The sequence below is a fragment of the Chlorocebus sabaeus genome, chromosome 18, assembly GCF_047675955.1.
Source record: "Chlorocebus sabaeus isolate Y175 chromosome 18, mChlSab1.0.hap1, whole genome shotgun sequence".
NCBI classification, from domain to species: Eukaryota; Metazoa; Chordata; class Mammalia; order Primates; family Cercopithecidae; genus Chlorocebus; species Chlorocebus sabaeus.
Window position 1 is genome coordinate 68513664 of NC_132921.1, and position 13328 is coordinate 68526991.

Sequence of the window (13328 nt, forward strand, 5' to 3'; positions counted from 1 at the left end):
ACCAAATAAGTGAAAATTCAGAAAAATCTAGAAGTGCACAAAAAATTCAGTGCTGCTTTCCAAATGTCCATCACTTACAGAGGTGCTGCTACCGAGGTAGAAGAGAAGATTGTCGGGTTCCTGTGTCTTAACATTTAGTGTTAAGGTGTTGTAGTTAGTAGAGGAAATCTGAGGCTGGTAGGCCCGGATGCAATCTCTGTCTGCAGACACGGCGACTTTAATCTGTAGAAGGAAAATGAAAGTGTCCTCATCATTTGGCGACGCACACCAGCAGCTCAACAACGCTATTCTGTCATGAATTTTCACTGAGGCAGGTTTCCTCTCTTGATAATACACAATGGTTCGTGTTTCATGAAGTGACATATCAGATGGTAATAAAAATGATTTCATTTGGTAAAGTGTTTAAATATGAGAAAATCAGTGTTAGTTTTGAATAAGTTATTTTATATAGGAAACTGTCTTGCTCATATAAGATTTAATTCCTTAAAGACAAGGATTTTATCACCCTGGAATCTTTCTGCCTGACACAAAGAGGATATTTGATAATCATCTAGTGAATAAATGGAGAGGTAATATATTTATTCACTCAGCAGATATTTATAGAGCAATTATTGTACTTACTACATATTTCTTTGATTAGTAATTCTTTGCATATGTATCTTACATTAGTCTTAAAGAGTCTAAGTTTGGTATTAACCATAGCATCAAGAAGCATTCCTTGGGCTTACATTTATTTATTTATTTAGGGTCTTGCTCTGTCGCCCAGGCTGAAGTGCAATGGCGTGATCACAGCTCACTGCAGCCTTGAACTTCTAGACTCGAGCAATCCTCCTGCCTCAGCCTCCTGAGTAGCTGGGACTACAGGTTCACACCACCGAGCCCGGCTATTATGATTTTTTTTTAGTAGAGACAGGATCTCATTATGTTTCCTAGGGTCATCTCAAACTCCTGGCCTCAAGCAATCCTCCCACCTCAACCTCCCAAATTGTGGGAGTTATGGATGTGAGCTACCATGCCCAGCCTATATTTATTTAGCAACTGTAACTGAAACAGATGCAAGCCAGAGCTCATGGAAACCAACATTCCTTTTCCAATAGCAAGGACCCTCGAGAGGAAAAGACAGAGGTGTGCTCCTTTCTCTTCCCTAGAAAGCCTGAGGTGGACAAATGCAAGCCCAGAGGCTGCATTCATCCTCTGGAAGTCCCCAGTCACATGACAATTGCACATTCTCTCAAAAGGAAACTTTTTCCCTTAGGGCACAGCCAGTGCCATGTGCCACAGGTAAAACATCTTCTCACCTGTGAACTATTCTAGGTGGCCAGTGCCTCAGGCATTTAGTGACCTGGATTTGTGCAGCCTTTGTTGCATACAAATTGTTTTCTCAGACACCTCAAGGATGAGGCCCATACTACACAAACACTTTAAAGAATACTTGGATTATTAAAACTAAGTTGGTAAAATGAAGAAATAACACCATATGCAACCCATAAACTTAGAGTAATGTTAACATGTAGATTCAACATGTTCTGCACTATCCAGGCTAATAGTTTTAAATTTAGTCTATAATGATAAATCTCCATGAAGACATGGAAATCTCTTTGCTAACAACATTTTGAAGCATGTTGAATAAAAGCAGAACTCAAAGAAAATGAAGCTAGTTATTGGCTTTAAATATACCAAGACAGGGCTATGAGGAAGCCCGGATTATTGGGATCTGGGTCTTTGGAAGGCCTAAGGGATGCAGTGTGACTGAGAGCCACGTGTGGCTGACAGCCACGTCTGCCTGAATTCCCTGGGATTCCACACGACTGAGAGCCCAGTGATGAAAGCCACGGGGCCCCAAACTCACAGAAGCTGCTTGTTTCCGGGCCTGGCTGATGAGCAGTTTAATTTCTGATAGGTTTCTGCTCAGATTCTCTTCTAACATCTTCAAAGGTTTCAACCGATCAAACAAAAGGTTGGCTTGAGTTTCCACGTCTTTGACTTTTCTTCCAGCCAACAGAGCTAACAAATACAAGAAGGCAAGGGGTGGCAAGAAAGTTGGGGAGAGGGAAAAACAAGATAATTAATTGTCCATTAACAATGCACTGGGTAAAACAACACCCTAATAATCAAATCCATGACATTTTGGTACTAAGATGAAAACTGCACCAGTAGCACGCATAGACTAAGGCCCTTTTCTTTATAAAGGCTAATCCAGACGTTGGCATACTGCTACTTTTCAGGAATGTTGTGAACAACGCACCACCGTGTGCTTAGCTAGCTCCCTGTCTGCATGACACAGACAGTCATGACTGGAAGGAAGGGCGCTGACATACTGGCCATGGTGGAGTCCTGCAGAAGCTGGTGAGTCTCTTGTAATGTGGTGTTGACCCTGGACAGGCTGGCAGATGTGCTCAGCAGCTCCTGGCTCAGCCCTGCCACATCTCTCAGCGTGCTCACCGCGCTCTGGCTTGCAGACGTGGCCAGCTCTTTGGTTTTGGCTCCTTTGTCTCTTGTATCTAAAATAAATGTATACACAAGCATGCACTTTTGGTGCTTACACATAGAGAAAAGAATAAAACTACAAAAAATGTAATTTTGCACAGAAATACATTATTGTCATATTACTGATGCTCAACACAAACTGAGGCTGGCTTGTTTGCTTTCTTTTCTTTCGGGCAGGGGTCAATGACCTAAGAGCTTCTTGTTTTTAATGGCAATATTAAAACTGTGTATCTTATGCTCTACTATCCCCTTTTAGGGACAAATGAAATAATTTTTGTTAATACTTCTCTGGAATATGATTTCAGTATACAATGAGATCACAAAAGTGATGACCAATCGCCGTGTGATCTGTGTCTTACATCTTAATAAGCTACATTTCTTTATTTGGGTCCTTTTCCATCACCCCCTTCTCACCTTCATGAAACATGTTCTCCACCTCCTTTCATGTCTGGATACTAAGGATTTGGATCCTAGTTCTGCAGCTGAGGTGGGAATGTCTTAAGTTACAGGAAGAGGTATTTGCCCATAGCATCAACTGACTGCCAGAAGTAACAGCAGAAGAAAGCCTAAACAGCCACTCAAGGTAAATTAGAATTCAGTTATTCTAGAAAATCTGGGTGAGGATTTTTAAGACACTATCATTCATTTTTGAAGCATTTAATCACAAGTGGGGCAAAACATTTACAGCAGAAAAAGCTGGAAAAGGGGTATACAGGTGGCCTTTTTACTTTCCTTGCAACTTTTCTGTAAGCTCAAAATTATTTTCAAATAAAAATGTTATTAAGCATTTAGTCAAAATATACCATGGATCTTCCAGATCAGAAAATGCTTCCTTGTTTCAAGGTAAGAAGTAAGCCCAACGTGGCACGCCCAGTTTCCCCAGGTGACTCCATGCTCACACACAGAAGCCCTGCAGACAGAAGGACTTTGGGCTTCTTGTTTTTAAGGGCTTTAAGGCACTTTTAAAGTGCTCCTTTGAGCACTTTATAAGACTTTTTCAAAAGATGCTTATTAAGCAAAAAAGGAGGACAGGCACAGTGGCTCATGCTTGTAATCCAGCATTTTGGGAGCCCAAGGCAAGAGGGTCGCTTGAGGCCAAGAATTCAAGGCCAATCTGGGCAACATAGCAAGACCTGGTGTCTATAAAACAATAGAAACTTTAGAAGTAAAAGACAACAAAAGAACAAAAGAGAAGTTTGAGGTGCAGCGCAATTCATTTGTATTAGACTTAAAAAAATTATCCTATTTAAAATTTTCAAGAATACTACATTTCTAAACCATCAGTATTAAAGTGATCAGTGAGCCTTATGTTTTACTGTCTCACTAAGGAAGATGGCCAAGCAAGCAGTCTTCAGTTTACCACACTGATAATGAATCTGGCATTTTCCCCTTAGGCAGGTAAAGCACATTCCAGCTTCTTTACTTGCTGACTTCTTTCAATGGTCCTTCTTCCTCTAAGCAATGTGTCAAGCATTTCAAAAGTAAGCAATTCAGATGGTACTCTGCAATCTCTGTTTTTAAGATTATAAATTCTAGCAGTTTGATGCAAGTATTGTGATGTTATTTTAAAAAGCAATGATTTTCATTTCTAAGTCTTATTCCTTTCCAAGTAAAAATTTTGTCAATCTTAGTCTCATTTTTGAGCTAGCGCCTTGACCAGTCTTGAGGCAGCACTTCCTTACGCTCCTGAGTGATGCTTTTACAGTGAGAAGACGTGATTTAAAGAAGAACGTCCTTTCCACTTACCTTCAGGAATTGCTCTGAGTATCAAGACTGATTCATCGGTCTGCCTGGTAATTTCATCAGCATTCTCTTGAAATCTGTTTGTCTTATTTCTCAGTTCACTCAGTTCCAATGCAATAACTATTTAAAGGGAGAAAAATGTTTCCTTTCAGGTTAGCCTACTAAAAGGTTGCCTAGGCAACAGCTTTGTCATTCTTGACCATCTACAGAATTCATAGCTTTCTAAAGAGACTCCCAATATTGACAGTTTTTCCAGCAAGACTGAGCAACATTCATTATAGAAATTAAGAGTGTGGGCCGGACGCAGTGGCTCACGCCTGTAATCCCAGCACTTTGGGAGGCTGAGGCGGGTGGATCACGAGGTCAGGAGATTGAGACCAGCCTGGCTAACACGGTGAAACCCTATCTCTACTAAAAATACACACACACACACACACACACACACACACACACACACACAAAATTAGCCTGGTGGCAGACGCCTGTAGTCCCAGCTACTTGAGAGGCTGAGGTGGGAGAATGGCGTGTACCCGGGAGGCGGAGCTTACAGTGAGCTGAGATCGCGCCACTGCACTCCAGCCTGGGAGAAAGAGCAAGACTCCCTCCGTCTCAAAAAAAAAAAAAAAACAAAAACAAACAAACAAAAAAAGAAATTAAGAATGTGTTTCTAGCTTGCTCGATCATTTTCTCTACTTCGCTTGTTGACTTTCTCACTAATATTTCCACTTAAATTTCATGTCCAATTTTACTAGAGCTCAAGGACCAAGAGCTGTGTTTAAGTCACTCAGTCTTAATCAGATGCACTACCTTTCTATCCCCATCTGAATCTTGGTCACCTTTCTCCTCTGGGTTGTCAAACCGCTAAGGTGGGCTCCTACCTGGGAGTCTTCCTCATAGTCTCCCACCTGCATCTCTGGCCAATCCTCCATCCCCTTCTATTCCCTTCTGGCCACCCAACTGCAACTCAACTCAACCTCCTTCTCAAGTTTGATCGCAGCTTTCACTTTTAAAATTTCTGTTCATAGTATACAATCACATTTTGATTTTGAGCACATGGTGAAAACATGAAATTTTAATTGCCAGCAAGCTCCCAATTTCACTACCTATGAAGTACCTCTAGTTGTACAGACTGAAATTACAGCCCACCAACACATTATGCATTTTCGATATGTGAGATGCCAACATAAATTTTAAATTGTGTCACTCAATGAGAAAAAAAATGTATGCACATATCCAAGCCTTTGGTTCAGACAGTTGTGGAAGGATCCAGTGTTAGACTTGGAAGTAAGTCACCTGTAAAGGGAATGAGCTGTGAGTATGGCCCACTATTTACTTCTCCAGAAATCTTGGTATTTTTGATCTATTAGAATATATTAAGATGGAAAGCATGTTATTTGTTATTAAAAAAGTATGCCTACATAGTTTCTCTTACATAACAGATTCCTGATGCCATTTTGGTTTATGTTTTTTGGATGGATTGCTCTTACATATGCCAAGTCATTCTTTCTTGAAACTTTAGGACAAATTAACTGCATAGATATTTTTTGAAAAATGGCTAAATCAATTATGATTTAATGTAATAAATATTAAACGAGAACCTACCATGAGTCTAACATGATATTAGTCCCATGAGAAAGGTAAAACAAATATCAAGCATAATATATCTCCTCAAGGAAAAATAAAGGAGCGCACACAATCAAAGATAACCCAACAGACACTAGGAAGAACAGTGAAGGCTCCAAGCTAAGGTGATGAGTGGAGGATTAAGGACAGGTTAAAGATAGAGATGACTGCACAATAAAGGAACAGATATCACTAGAATAAAAATGCCAAATTATATGAAGTTTATGTGATAGGAAGTTTATACGATAGGAAAGTTTATATGATAGGAAAGTTTATATGATAGGAAATCAGAATATAAATAGGACATAGAAATGCTAAGTTTCAAGTTGCTGCATGCAAAGAGAACATTCTTAGAGGTTGCTCAGCGAGATGCTCACGCTCACTCTGCCTGTCTACACCGTCCGAGCCACACGCTGACCTGGAAGCTTCCTGCTGAGGTTGTCGCCTTCATTTAGAAATCTGGAGCTGCGCTGCACGGCCACTTTCCCATTAGAAACAAGGGATTCTGAGAGCTGGAAAACAGAACCACTTAAGCATGGTGAGAGCAGGGCAGATGGAGTCCTGCTGGGGATGGAGGAAGTGACTCCATCAGAGTAGCCCCCAGCCACATTCCCAGCAAGAAAGTCAGCCAGGTACCAGGTAGGGACAATTTCAAATGGCTGAGGCAAGAGAACACAAAGACATTTTTAAGTAGATAAGGAAGGAAACTAGCCATTCAATAGAGATTTTCACCGTGGTTAAAGAAAAATGTCTCCAGTAGGTATCAAGTAGCATTATCATTTTTAGCTCAAGGAAATGTGAGATTGTTCTCATCTCTACACTGGTTTCTAGTCTGTATAAAGAAGTATTTATGATCTTAAACAATTAAAGCACAGATCATATGATGACAGAAGCCAGAAACAGATTCCACCAGAAAAGAATGTTAATAGGCAGAATTGGGGGCCACTGAATCTCTGTTCAAACCGGGTACAGAACAATCTCCCACAGAGCCCAGAAAAAGAAGCCCACGGCATTTCCTACCAGGCTCATCTCAGTCACAGTCCTGTGAGCATCTTTGGCCAGTTCCTCCGATTCTTCGATCAGGTTCTGGATGTTGTAACGGACATAGGCTGTGCTGGTGGCATTCAGGGACACATTTCTGACATTTTCAAGGCCACTATCAAAGCAGCATATTTAGATACGTTATGATAAGCTAAATCAAACTTGCTGATTCACTCACAAAAATCATAAATGCCTCCTAGTCTTGAAAGCCTCCTATCTTCTTTCCCCTTAGAAGAGTATCATCCATAAAAAATAACAACCTGTGGGTTCCCATGTAACTTCAAAAGCAATCTTTGAGAAGCCATAGCCACTTTGTCATAATAACACTCAGAACTGCTATTTAATCAATACCCAAGAAGAGACTATTGCTGTTTCCCTTAGACAACCATTCATCACTTTCCACAAGCTGCCCTCAGCATTCCTCAGTCTCTGTTCCAACCCCCTGTGCACGTCTAGGGTGCCGTTGCATGTTTGCATTGGTTATACACTCCCTGCAACACACTTGTTAACCTCCAAGAAGTGTTCCTAAGCATACCTGAGGTCACTGAATCTTATCCCTCACATGGCATGACAATTTTACAAAATTCACTAGAAATTCTGGAGGAAGATCAGCTAATATTTCAATCAGCTCAACATCATTCTAACAAGTGGGCAGGTCACTTAGGAACTTGGTAACCGGTCATGGCACAAGGTCATCCAGTGTTCTCGATCGTGAAAATAAACTCTGGCAATGGGCACATCTTTGCCTGCTGAGTAACTCACTTCATTTTCTTTCCAAGGTTATTGAGTTGGGCAATTCCCAGACCAATATTAGCAGTTATTGCTTGTTACTATTGGACTGGCAAAATTCTATGATTTATAAATAAAATATACTAATTTAACTTTGTGTTATCACAACAAATTGCTTCTACTAGTCATACAAAGTAATAAAGATTTTGTTTTAGCTAGGTATGGAGTCGGAACATGTTTTTCTCTGTGGGGGAAATGATGAAAACTGATGAGAAGAGAGAAGCTAGTATCTCATGCCATTTTCCACTACTGATCACCAAGACATATTAGGAAGCAGTACTCAATTTAGCACATAATTTATGCAATATTCTATCATATCATTTTTAATTGCTTTTGTTGTGTGAACTAATCTTTTATGTCAGCATTTTGCAAATAAGAAGATACGCATCTTTCTCTTTCCACAGAACATGCACACACAAGAACATACATCTTCCCAGTGTGGTCAGCCTTGTCACCCATAATGCACAGCAAATTTTAAAGAAAGAAATTCACCAATTAACTCAGAGTATTGTGTAAATCACTGGTAACACCTAAAACTTCAGGTCCCACATTTGCTGCACATTAGAATCACCTTAGGGTTAAAAAAAAAAATCACAAAACCCAGGCTACATCCCAGTCCCATGAAGCCACAACCTTTGTGGGGAAGGCAGCTAAGGAACAAAGGCATTGGTGTCTTAAGAAGCTCCCCAGAAGATTCCAGTGTGCAGACAAGTTTGAAACGGCTGGCTAAAATTGTGCTTCTCATTTAAAGGCATTTTTAGCAAGTTGAGTACACATTTTTTAGATATCCAAAAAATATAAGTTAAAGTAATTGTATTACAATGGCAGACTTTCAGGCAGTAGAAAACAATTGGAGGTGGTATCTCTCAGGGATTGGAAAAGAGACTCTCAACACTTCTATAGGAGAGAGTGGACAGCCACATCCTCCACCCAAATAATACACTCCAAAAAGGCCTGATCTGTAAAGAAATTAATAACCTCATTCTGTCCCACCTGCAATGTAACAAAGCTCTGAGCACTCAGTAGGTGCTTAATAAAGACCTGATGGCTTGAAACTGTAGCATACTATTTTTTTTTTTTTTTTTGAGATGGAGTCTCGCTCTGTCGCCCAGGCTGGAGTGCAGTGGCACCATCTCGGCTCACTGCAAGCTCCGCCTCCCGGGTTCACGCCATTCTCCTGCCTCAGCCTCCGGAGTAACTGGGACTACAGGCGCCGCCACCATGCCCGGCTAATTTTTTGTATTTTTAGTAGAGACAGGTTTCACTGTGTTAGCCAGGATGGTCTCGATCTCCTGACCTCATGATCTGCCCACCTCGGCCTCCCAAAGTGCTGGGATTACAGGCATGAGCCACCGTGCCCGGCCGCATACTATGTGTTTTAAGTCTTATCCCATTATTTGCATTTTTCCATCAGATATGTAGGCCAATGGTAAACTATGTTAGCAGACACGAGGGAATCCAACTTGCCAGGTAAATAAAACAGGAGTGCTCATTCTTACACAAAGGAAGAGTGAACCATCACCGTGAAAAAAACGTCCATCTTTGTTTTCTCTCATCAATAGATTGCAAATTCTTGAATTCCCACAAAGGCTTGTTCCTACCTGTCCAGAACGTCTGCCAGTCTCTGGAACTCAGCGGCATGGTCCTCAGCGCTGTACACCAGGTCGAGCGCGTTCCTTTGGGACATGTGCATGACCAGGTCATCTACGTGGTGCCTGATTTTGGCAGACCATAAAAGTAGCATATCCTGGTGATGCTCTAAGTGCTACATGGAGAAATTAATATTGTAAATATATGCACATCTATTTAATAACAGATACATGTGCATATAGACAAGATGTGTGAAGATTCTTTAAAAACTGTACTGTGGCCGTGCTGAGTGGTAACTCACCTCTAGAGCATCTTGCACAGCATCTGTTTGTGCAGCAGCAGTATCTGTCAGTCCTCGTCCTTGGGCGATGAGCTCTGAGGTCAGATTTTGTTCTTCTTGAACATGTAGCTTTTTATCCTGCAGCAGAAATGGCATTTTAAGGATGTTTCATGAAAGCAACTCTGCTTCTGACCTTTGGTGCCTAATGCTATGTGCAGAAGTTAGTGCACGGGACTCACTTTTATTTCATTTTATCTTTTCAGATGGAGGCTCATTCTGTTGCCAGGCTGGAGTGCGGTGGTGCAATCTCGGCTCACTACAACCTCTACCTCCCGAGTTCAAGCGATTCTCCTGCCTCAGCCTCCCGAGTAGCTGGGACCACAGGCGCGCGCAACCACGCCCAGCTAATTTTTGTATTTTTAGTAGAGACGGGGTTTCACCATGTTGGCCAGGATGGTCTCCATCTCTTGACCTCATGATCTGCTCACCTCGGCCTCCCAAAGTGCTGGGATTACAGGCGTGAGCCACCTGGCCAGACCAGGGCTCACTTTTAATTGCTTACGTTGGAGTATTTTGTTACCCGTTATAATTGAGAAGGAGAGAGAGAGTGAGACTCACACTGAATTCTCTCAGGTTAGCATTGACCATGAACAGCAGGTGGTTGCTTTCCTGGGTCTTTGCCTCGGCTTCCCTCACAAGCACCTCAGCCGCCTGTAGTTCACTGTTGTGCTTTGAAAGGAGGTGGCTTGTTGCTTCTTTCAATACCTCCAATTCTTCCAGCGGCTTTTGGTAATTTTCCTGAATTTGTGACAATAAATCTTCAGCAGCCCTGATAAATATGAATGGTTCACATAGTAAGTAAATGAACAACAAAACTCCTATCTCTGAAATAATAGTGGAAAAAATTTTTACATATTTATGCCTAGTCTCTTTTTGAAATTGTAAGTGATACATCATAACTTCTTAAGAATGGAAACAATTTTTCTAAGATAGCTACTGGTATGGCAGGTTTATATTTTATCCTTAACAAATTGTCTTTTTTTTTTTTTTTTAAGTGGTGCAACTCACAGATACATTTATTCATGCCAGGAAGTAAACGGTATTTATACAAGTGCACAGTGACCTTCCATGTTCCCATATAGTTTCCTGAAATGTACAGGCACAGTGACCTTTCATCTCAGGTGTATTTCAAGTTAAGCTGGTTAGGATGACCATGAGCAGGCACAAGTCTTGAAGCTTTCAAAGCTTTACTTCTTTTTTTTTTTTTGAGAGAAGTCTCACTCTTGTCCCCTAGGTTTCAGTGCAATGGCTTGATCTCAACTCACTGCAACCTCTGCCTCCCAGGCTTAAACGATTCTCCTGCCTCTGCCTCCCAAGTAGCTGGGATTAAGGTGCCTGCCATCACACCCAGCTAATTTTTGTATTGTTTAGTAGACACAGGGTTTGGGTTTCACCATGTTGGCCAGGTTGGTCTCAAACTCCTGACCTCAGGTGATCCGCCCGCCTTGGCCTCCCGAAGTGCTGGGATTCTAGGCGTGAGTCACTGTGCCCGGCCCAAAGCTTTACTTCTTTTATCAGCTCTGATGATTTTATAAATGATGAAAGTCATTAAACCCCTCCTCCCCAAATTTCCTGGTAAACTGGGGTCCAGTGGGCTTTGTGAGAATCTGAACACTTAAACTTTCTAATACATTTTAGTAATGGAATTAAAAAAGATCATCTCCATGAATCTGGATTCAGGAAATTGGGACAACATTCTGTGTTGATGAGAACTGCCATCTTTCATTATATATAATACAGCAAGAAATTGAAAGAAGGCTATTCAGTGAATTTACCAATTTATATATATGGTAAAAGGATTTTCTGCAGCTAGTTAAGAAGAAGCAGATTTCATAAAAGCTTTCAAATTCAAAGTGACAAAAAGATATGATTTGTACCACGGATAAACGCAAGCTTTAGAATATCAAACGATTTTTTTTCCTATGCCTTTATAAATATGCCATCAAATTGCTTATTTAAATCAATTTTGAATTTATAGCTGCATAGAATAATAAAATTTCATGCTACAAATCCTTGCAGTGGTGGGGAATATCCTATGAACTCTTCATTTCAATTTGTCAGGAGAACTTTGAAAAATTCTATGGAAAATGCCTTGTAAAACGCCCTCAGCTTTCACAGGTGTCAGGTTACTGGGTTAAGACACGATCAAAAACTTTTGTCAAGGATATAAATTTGAACTCTGACATTATTAGAATAACATCAGGACTTATAATTTTAAATGATATACTTAATTTTTAATGATAATAAAGACTTTGCATTATGAGCAGGCAACAAGAACTAAAACACATACATAAGAAAACACGAATAAACCCAATATATTTCTAATGTCTGATCATGAATCTGTTATTCCTTTTATTAAATAAGATAGCTCTCTAAGAAAATCTAAAATAAATTAGCCAGGTGTGGTGATGCATGCCTGTAGTCCCAGCTACTCAGGAGGCTGAGGTAGGAAAATCGCTTCAGCCTGGGAAGTGGAGGTTGCAGTGAGCTGAGATCGTGCCACTGCACTCCAGCCTGGGTGACTGAGTGAGACCCTGTCTTAAAAAAATTAAATAAATAAAGTTCAAAATAGAAAACAAATTTTCATCTATAAGGTGACTCCACTATCTAAACTACAATCACGTGAATGACATACTCCTCAATAACTTAAACAAGATTAAGCAACAACAACAAAAAAACCCACTAAGCACTTCATTAGCTTCTTCTAGCAAAATTTTTTTTTTGTTGTTTGTTTGGTTTTTTGAGATGGAGTCTCACTCTGTCGCCCAGGCTGGAGTGCAGTGGCTCGATCTCGGCTCACTGCAAGCTTCGCCTCCCGGGTTCACGCCATTCTCCTGCCTCAGCCTCCTGAGTAGCTGGGACTACAGGCGCCCGCTACCGCGCCCGGCTAATTTTTTGTATTTTTTAATAGAGACGGAGTTTCACCGTGGTCTCGATCTCCTGACCTTGTGATCCGCCCGCCTCGGCCTCCCAAAGTGCTGAGATTACAGGCGTGAGCCACCGCGCCCAGCCTCTTCTAGCAAAATTAACAGAGGAAAATGGTGTTTCCCAAACTATGTTCCTCTACAACACCAGTGTTCCAAGAACTGCCAGGCAGATTCCTTGAACAAATATTCCAGGGTGAAAGAAGCGTAGCTGGATCCTCCACGGGGCTGCTGATGGGCGTACTAAAAGCTTTGAGTGTACTAAAAGCTTTGAGAAGACCTGCAGTACAGAAATTGTCTCTCCTTAGTAGACACTATGTCATGGAATGTGCTTCTTTAATGAAGTATCTTTGGTCGGTCGCAGTGGCTCATGCCGGTAATCCCAGCACTTTGGGAGGCTGAGGCGGGCAGATCACCCGAGGACAGGAGTCCAAGACCAGCCTGGCCAACATGGTGAAACCCTGTCTCTACAAAAATACAAAATTACAAAAATTAGCTGGGCATGATGGCGGGCGCCTGTAATCTTAGCTACTCAGGAGGCTAAGGAGGGAGAATCGCTTGAACCCAGGAGGCGGAAGTTGCAGTGAGCTGAGATCGTGCCACTATACCCCAGCCTGGGAGACTATAAAAATAAATAAATAAATAAATAAATATATTTTAATAGGTCTGAGATACCACCATGGAAATCATCTGAAAAACAGCTACAAACAATAATCCAAAGTGTGTAGCAAAGAGTCAACGTGGCAGGCTGGAGCCCTCTCTCCTTTGAAAGGCCTGCTGGTGAGGTGGGC

At 41.3% G+C, this 13328-nt stretch overlaps 1 protein-coding gene across 2 annotated transcripts in view; it reads right to left on the reverse strand.

Annotated features, from left to right (window-relative positions):
- LAMA1 (laminin subunit alpha 1) overlaps nt 1–13328 on the reverse strand; it is a 166206-nt gene that overhangs the window by 33263 nt on the left and 119615 nt on the right. For both annotated transcript variants that reach the window (XM_007974613.3, XM_007974614.3), the window contains 9 exons: nt 10172–10382; nt 9575–9691; nt 9285–9448; nt 6874–7009; nt 6272–6365; nt 4234–4350; nt 2319–2501; nt 1850–2004; nt 79–222 (listed from right to left, as the gene is read on the reverse strand). In XM_007974613.3, the coding sequence (XP_007972804.3) occupies nt 79–222; nt 1850–2004; nt 2319–2501; nt 4234–4350; nt 6272–6365; nt 6874–7009; nt 9285–9448; nt 9575–9691; nt 10172–10382 (1321 nt within the window). The remainder of the gene's footprint in view (nt 1–78; nt 223–1849; nt 2005–2318; nt 2502–4233; nt 4351–6271; nt 6366–6873; nt 7010–9284; nt 9449–9574; nt 9692–10171; nt 10383–13328) is intronic.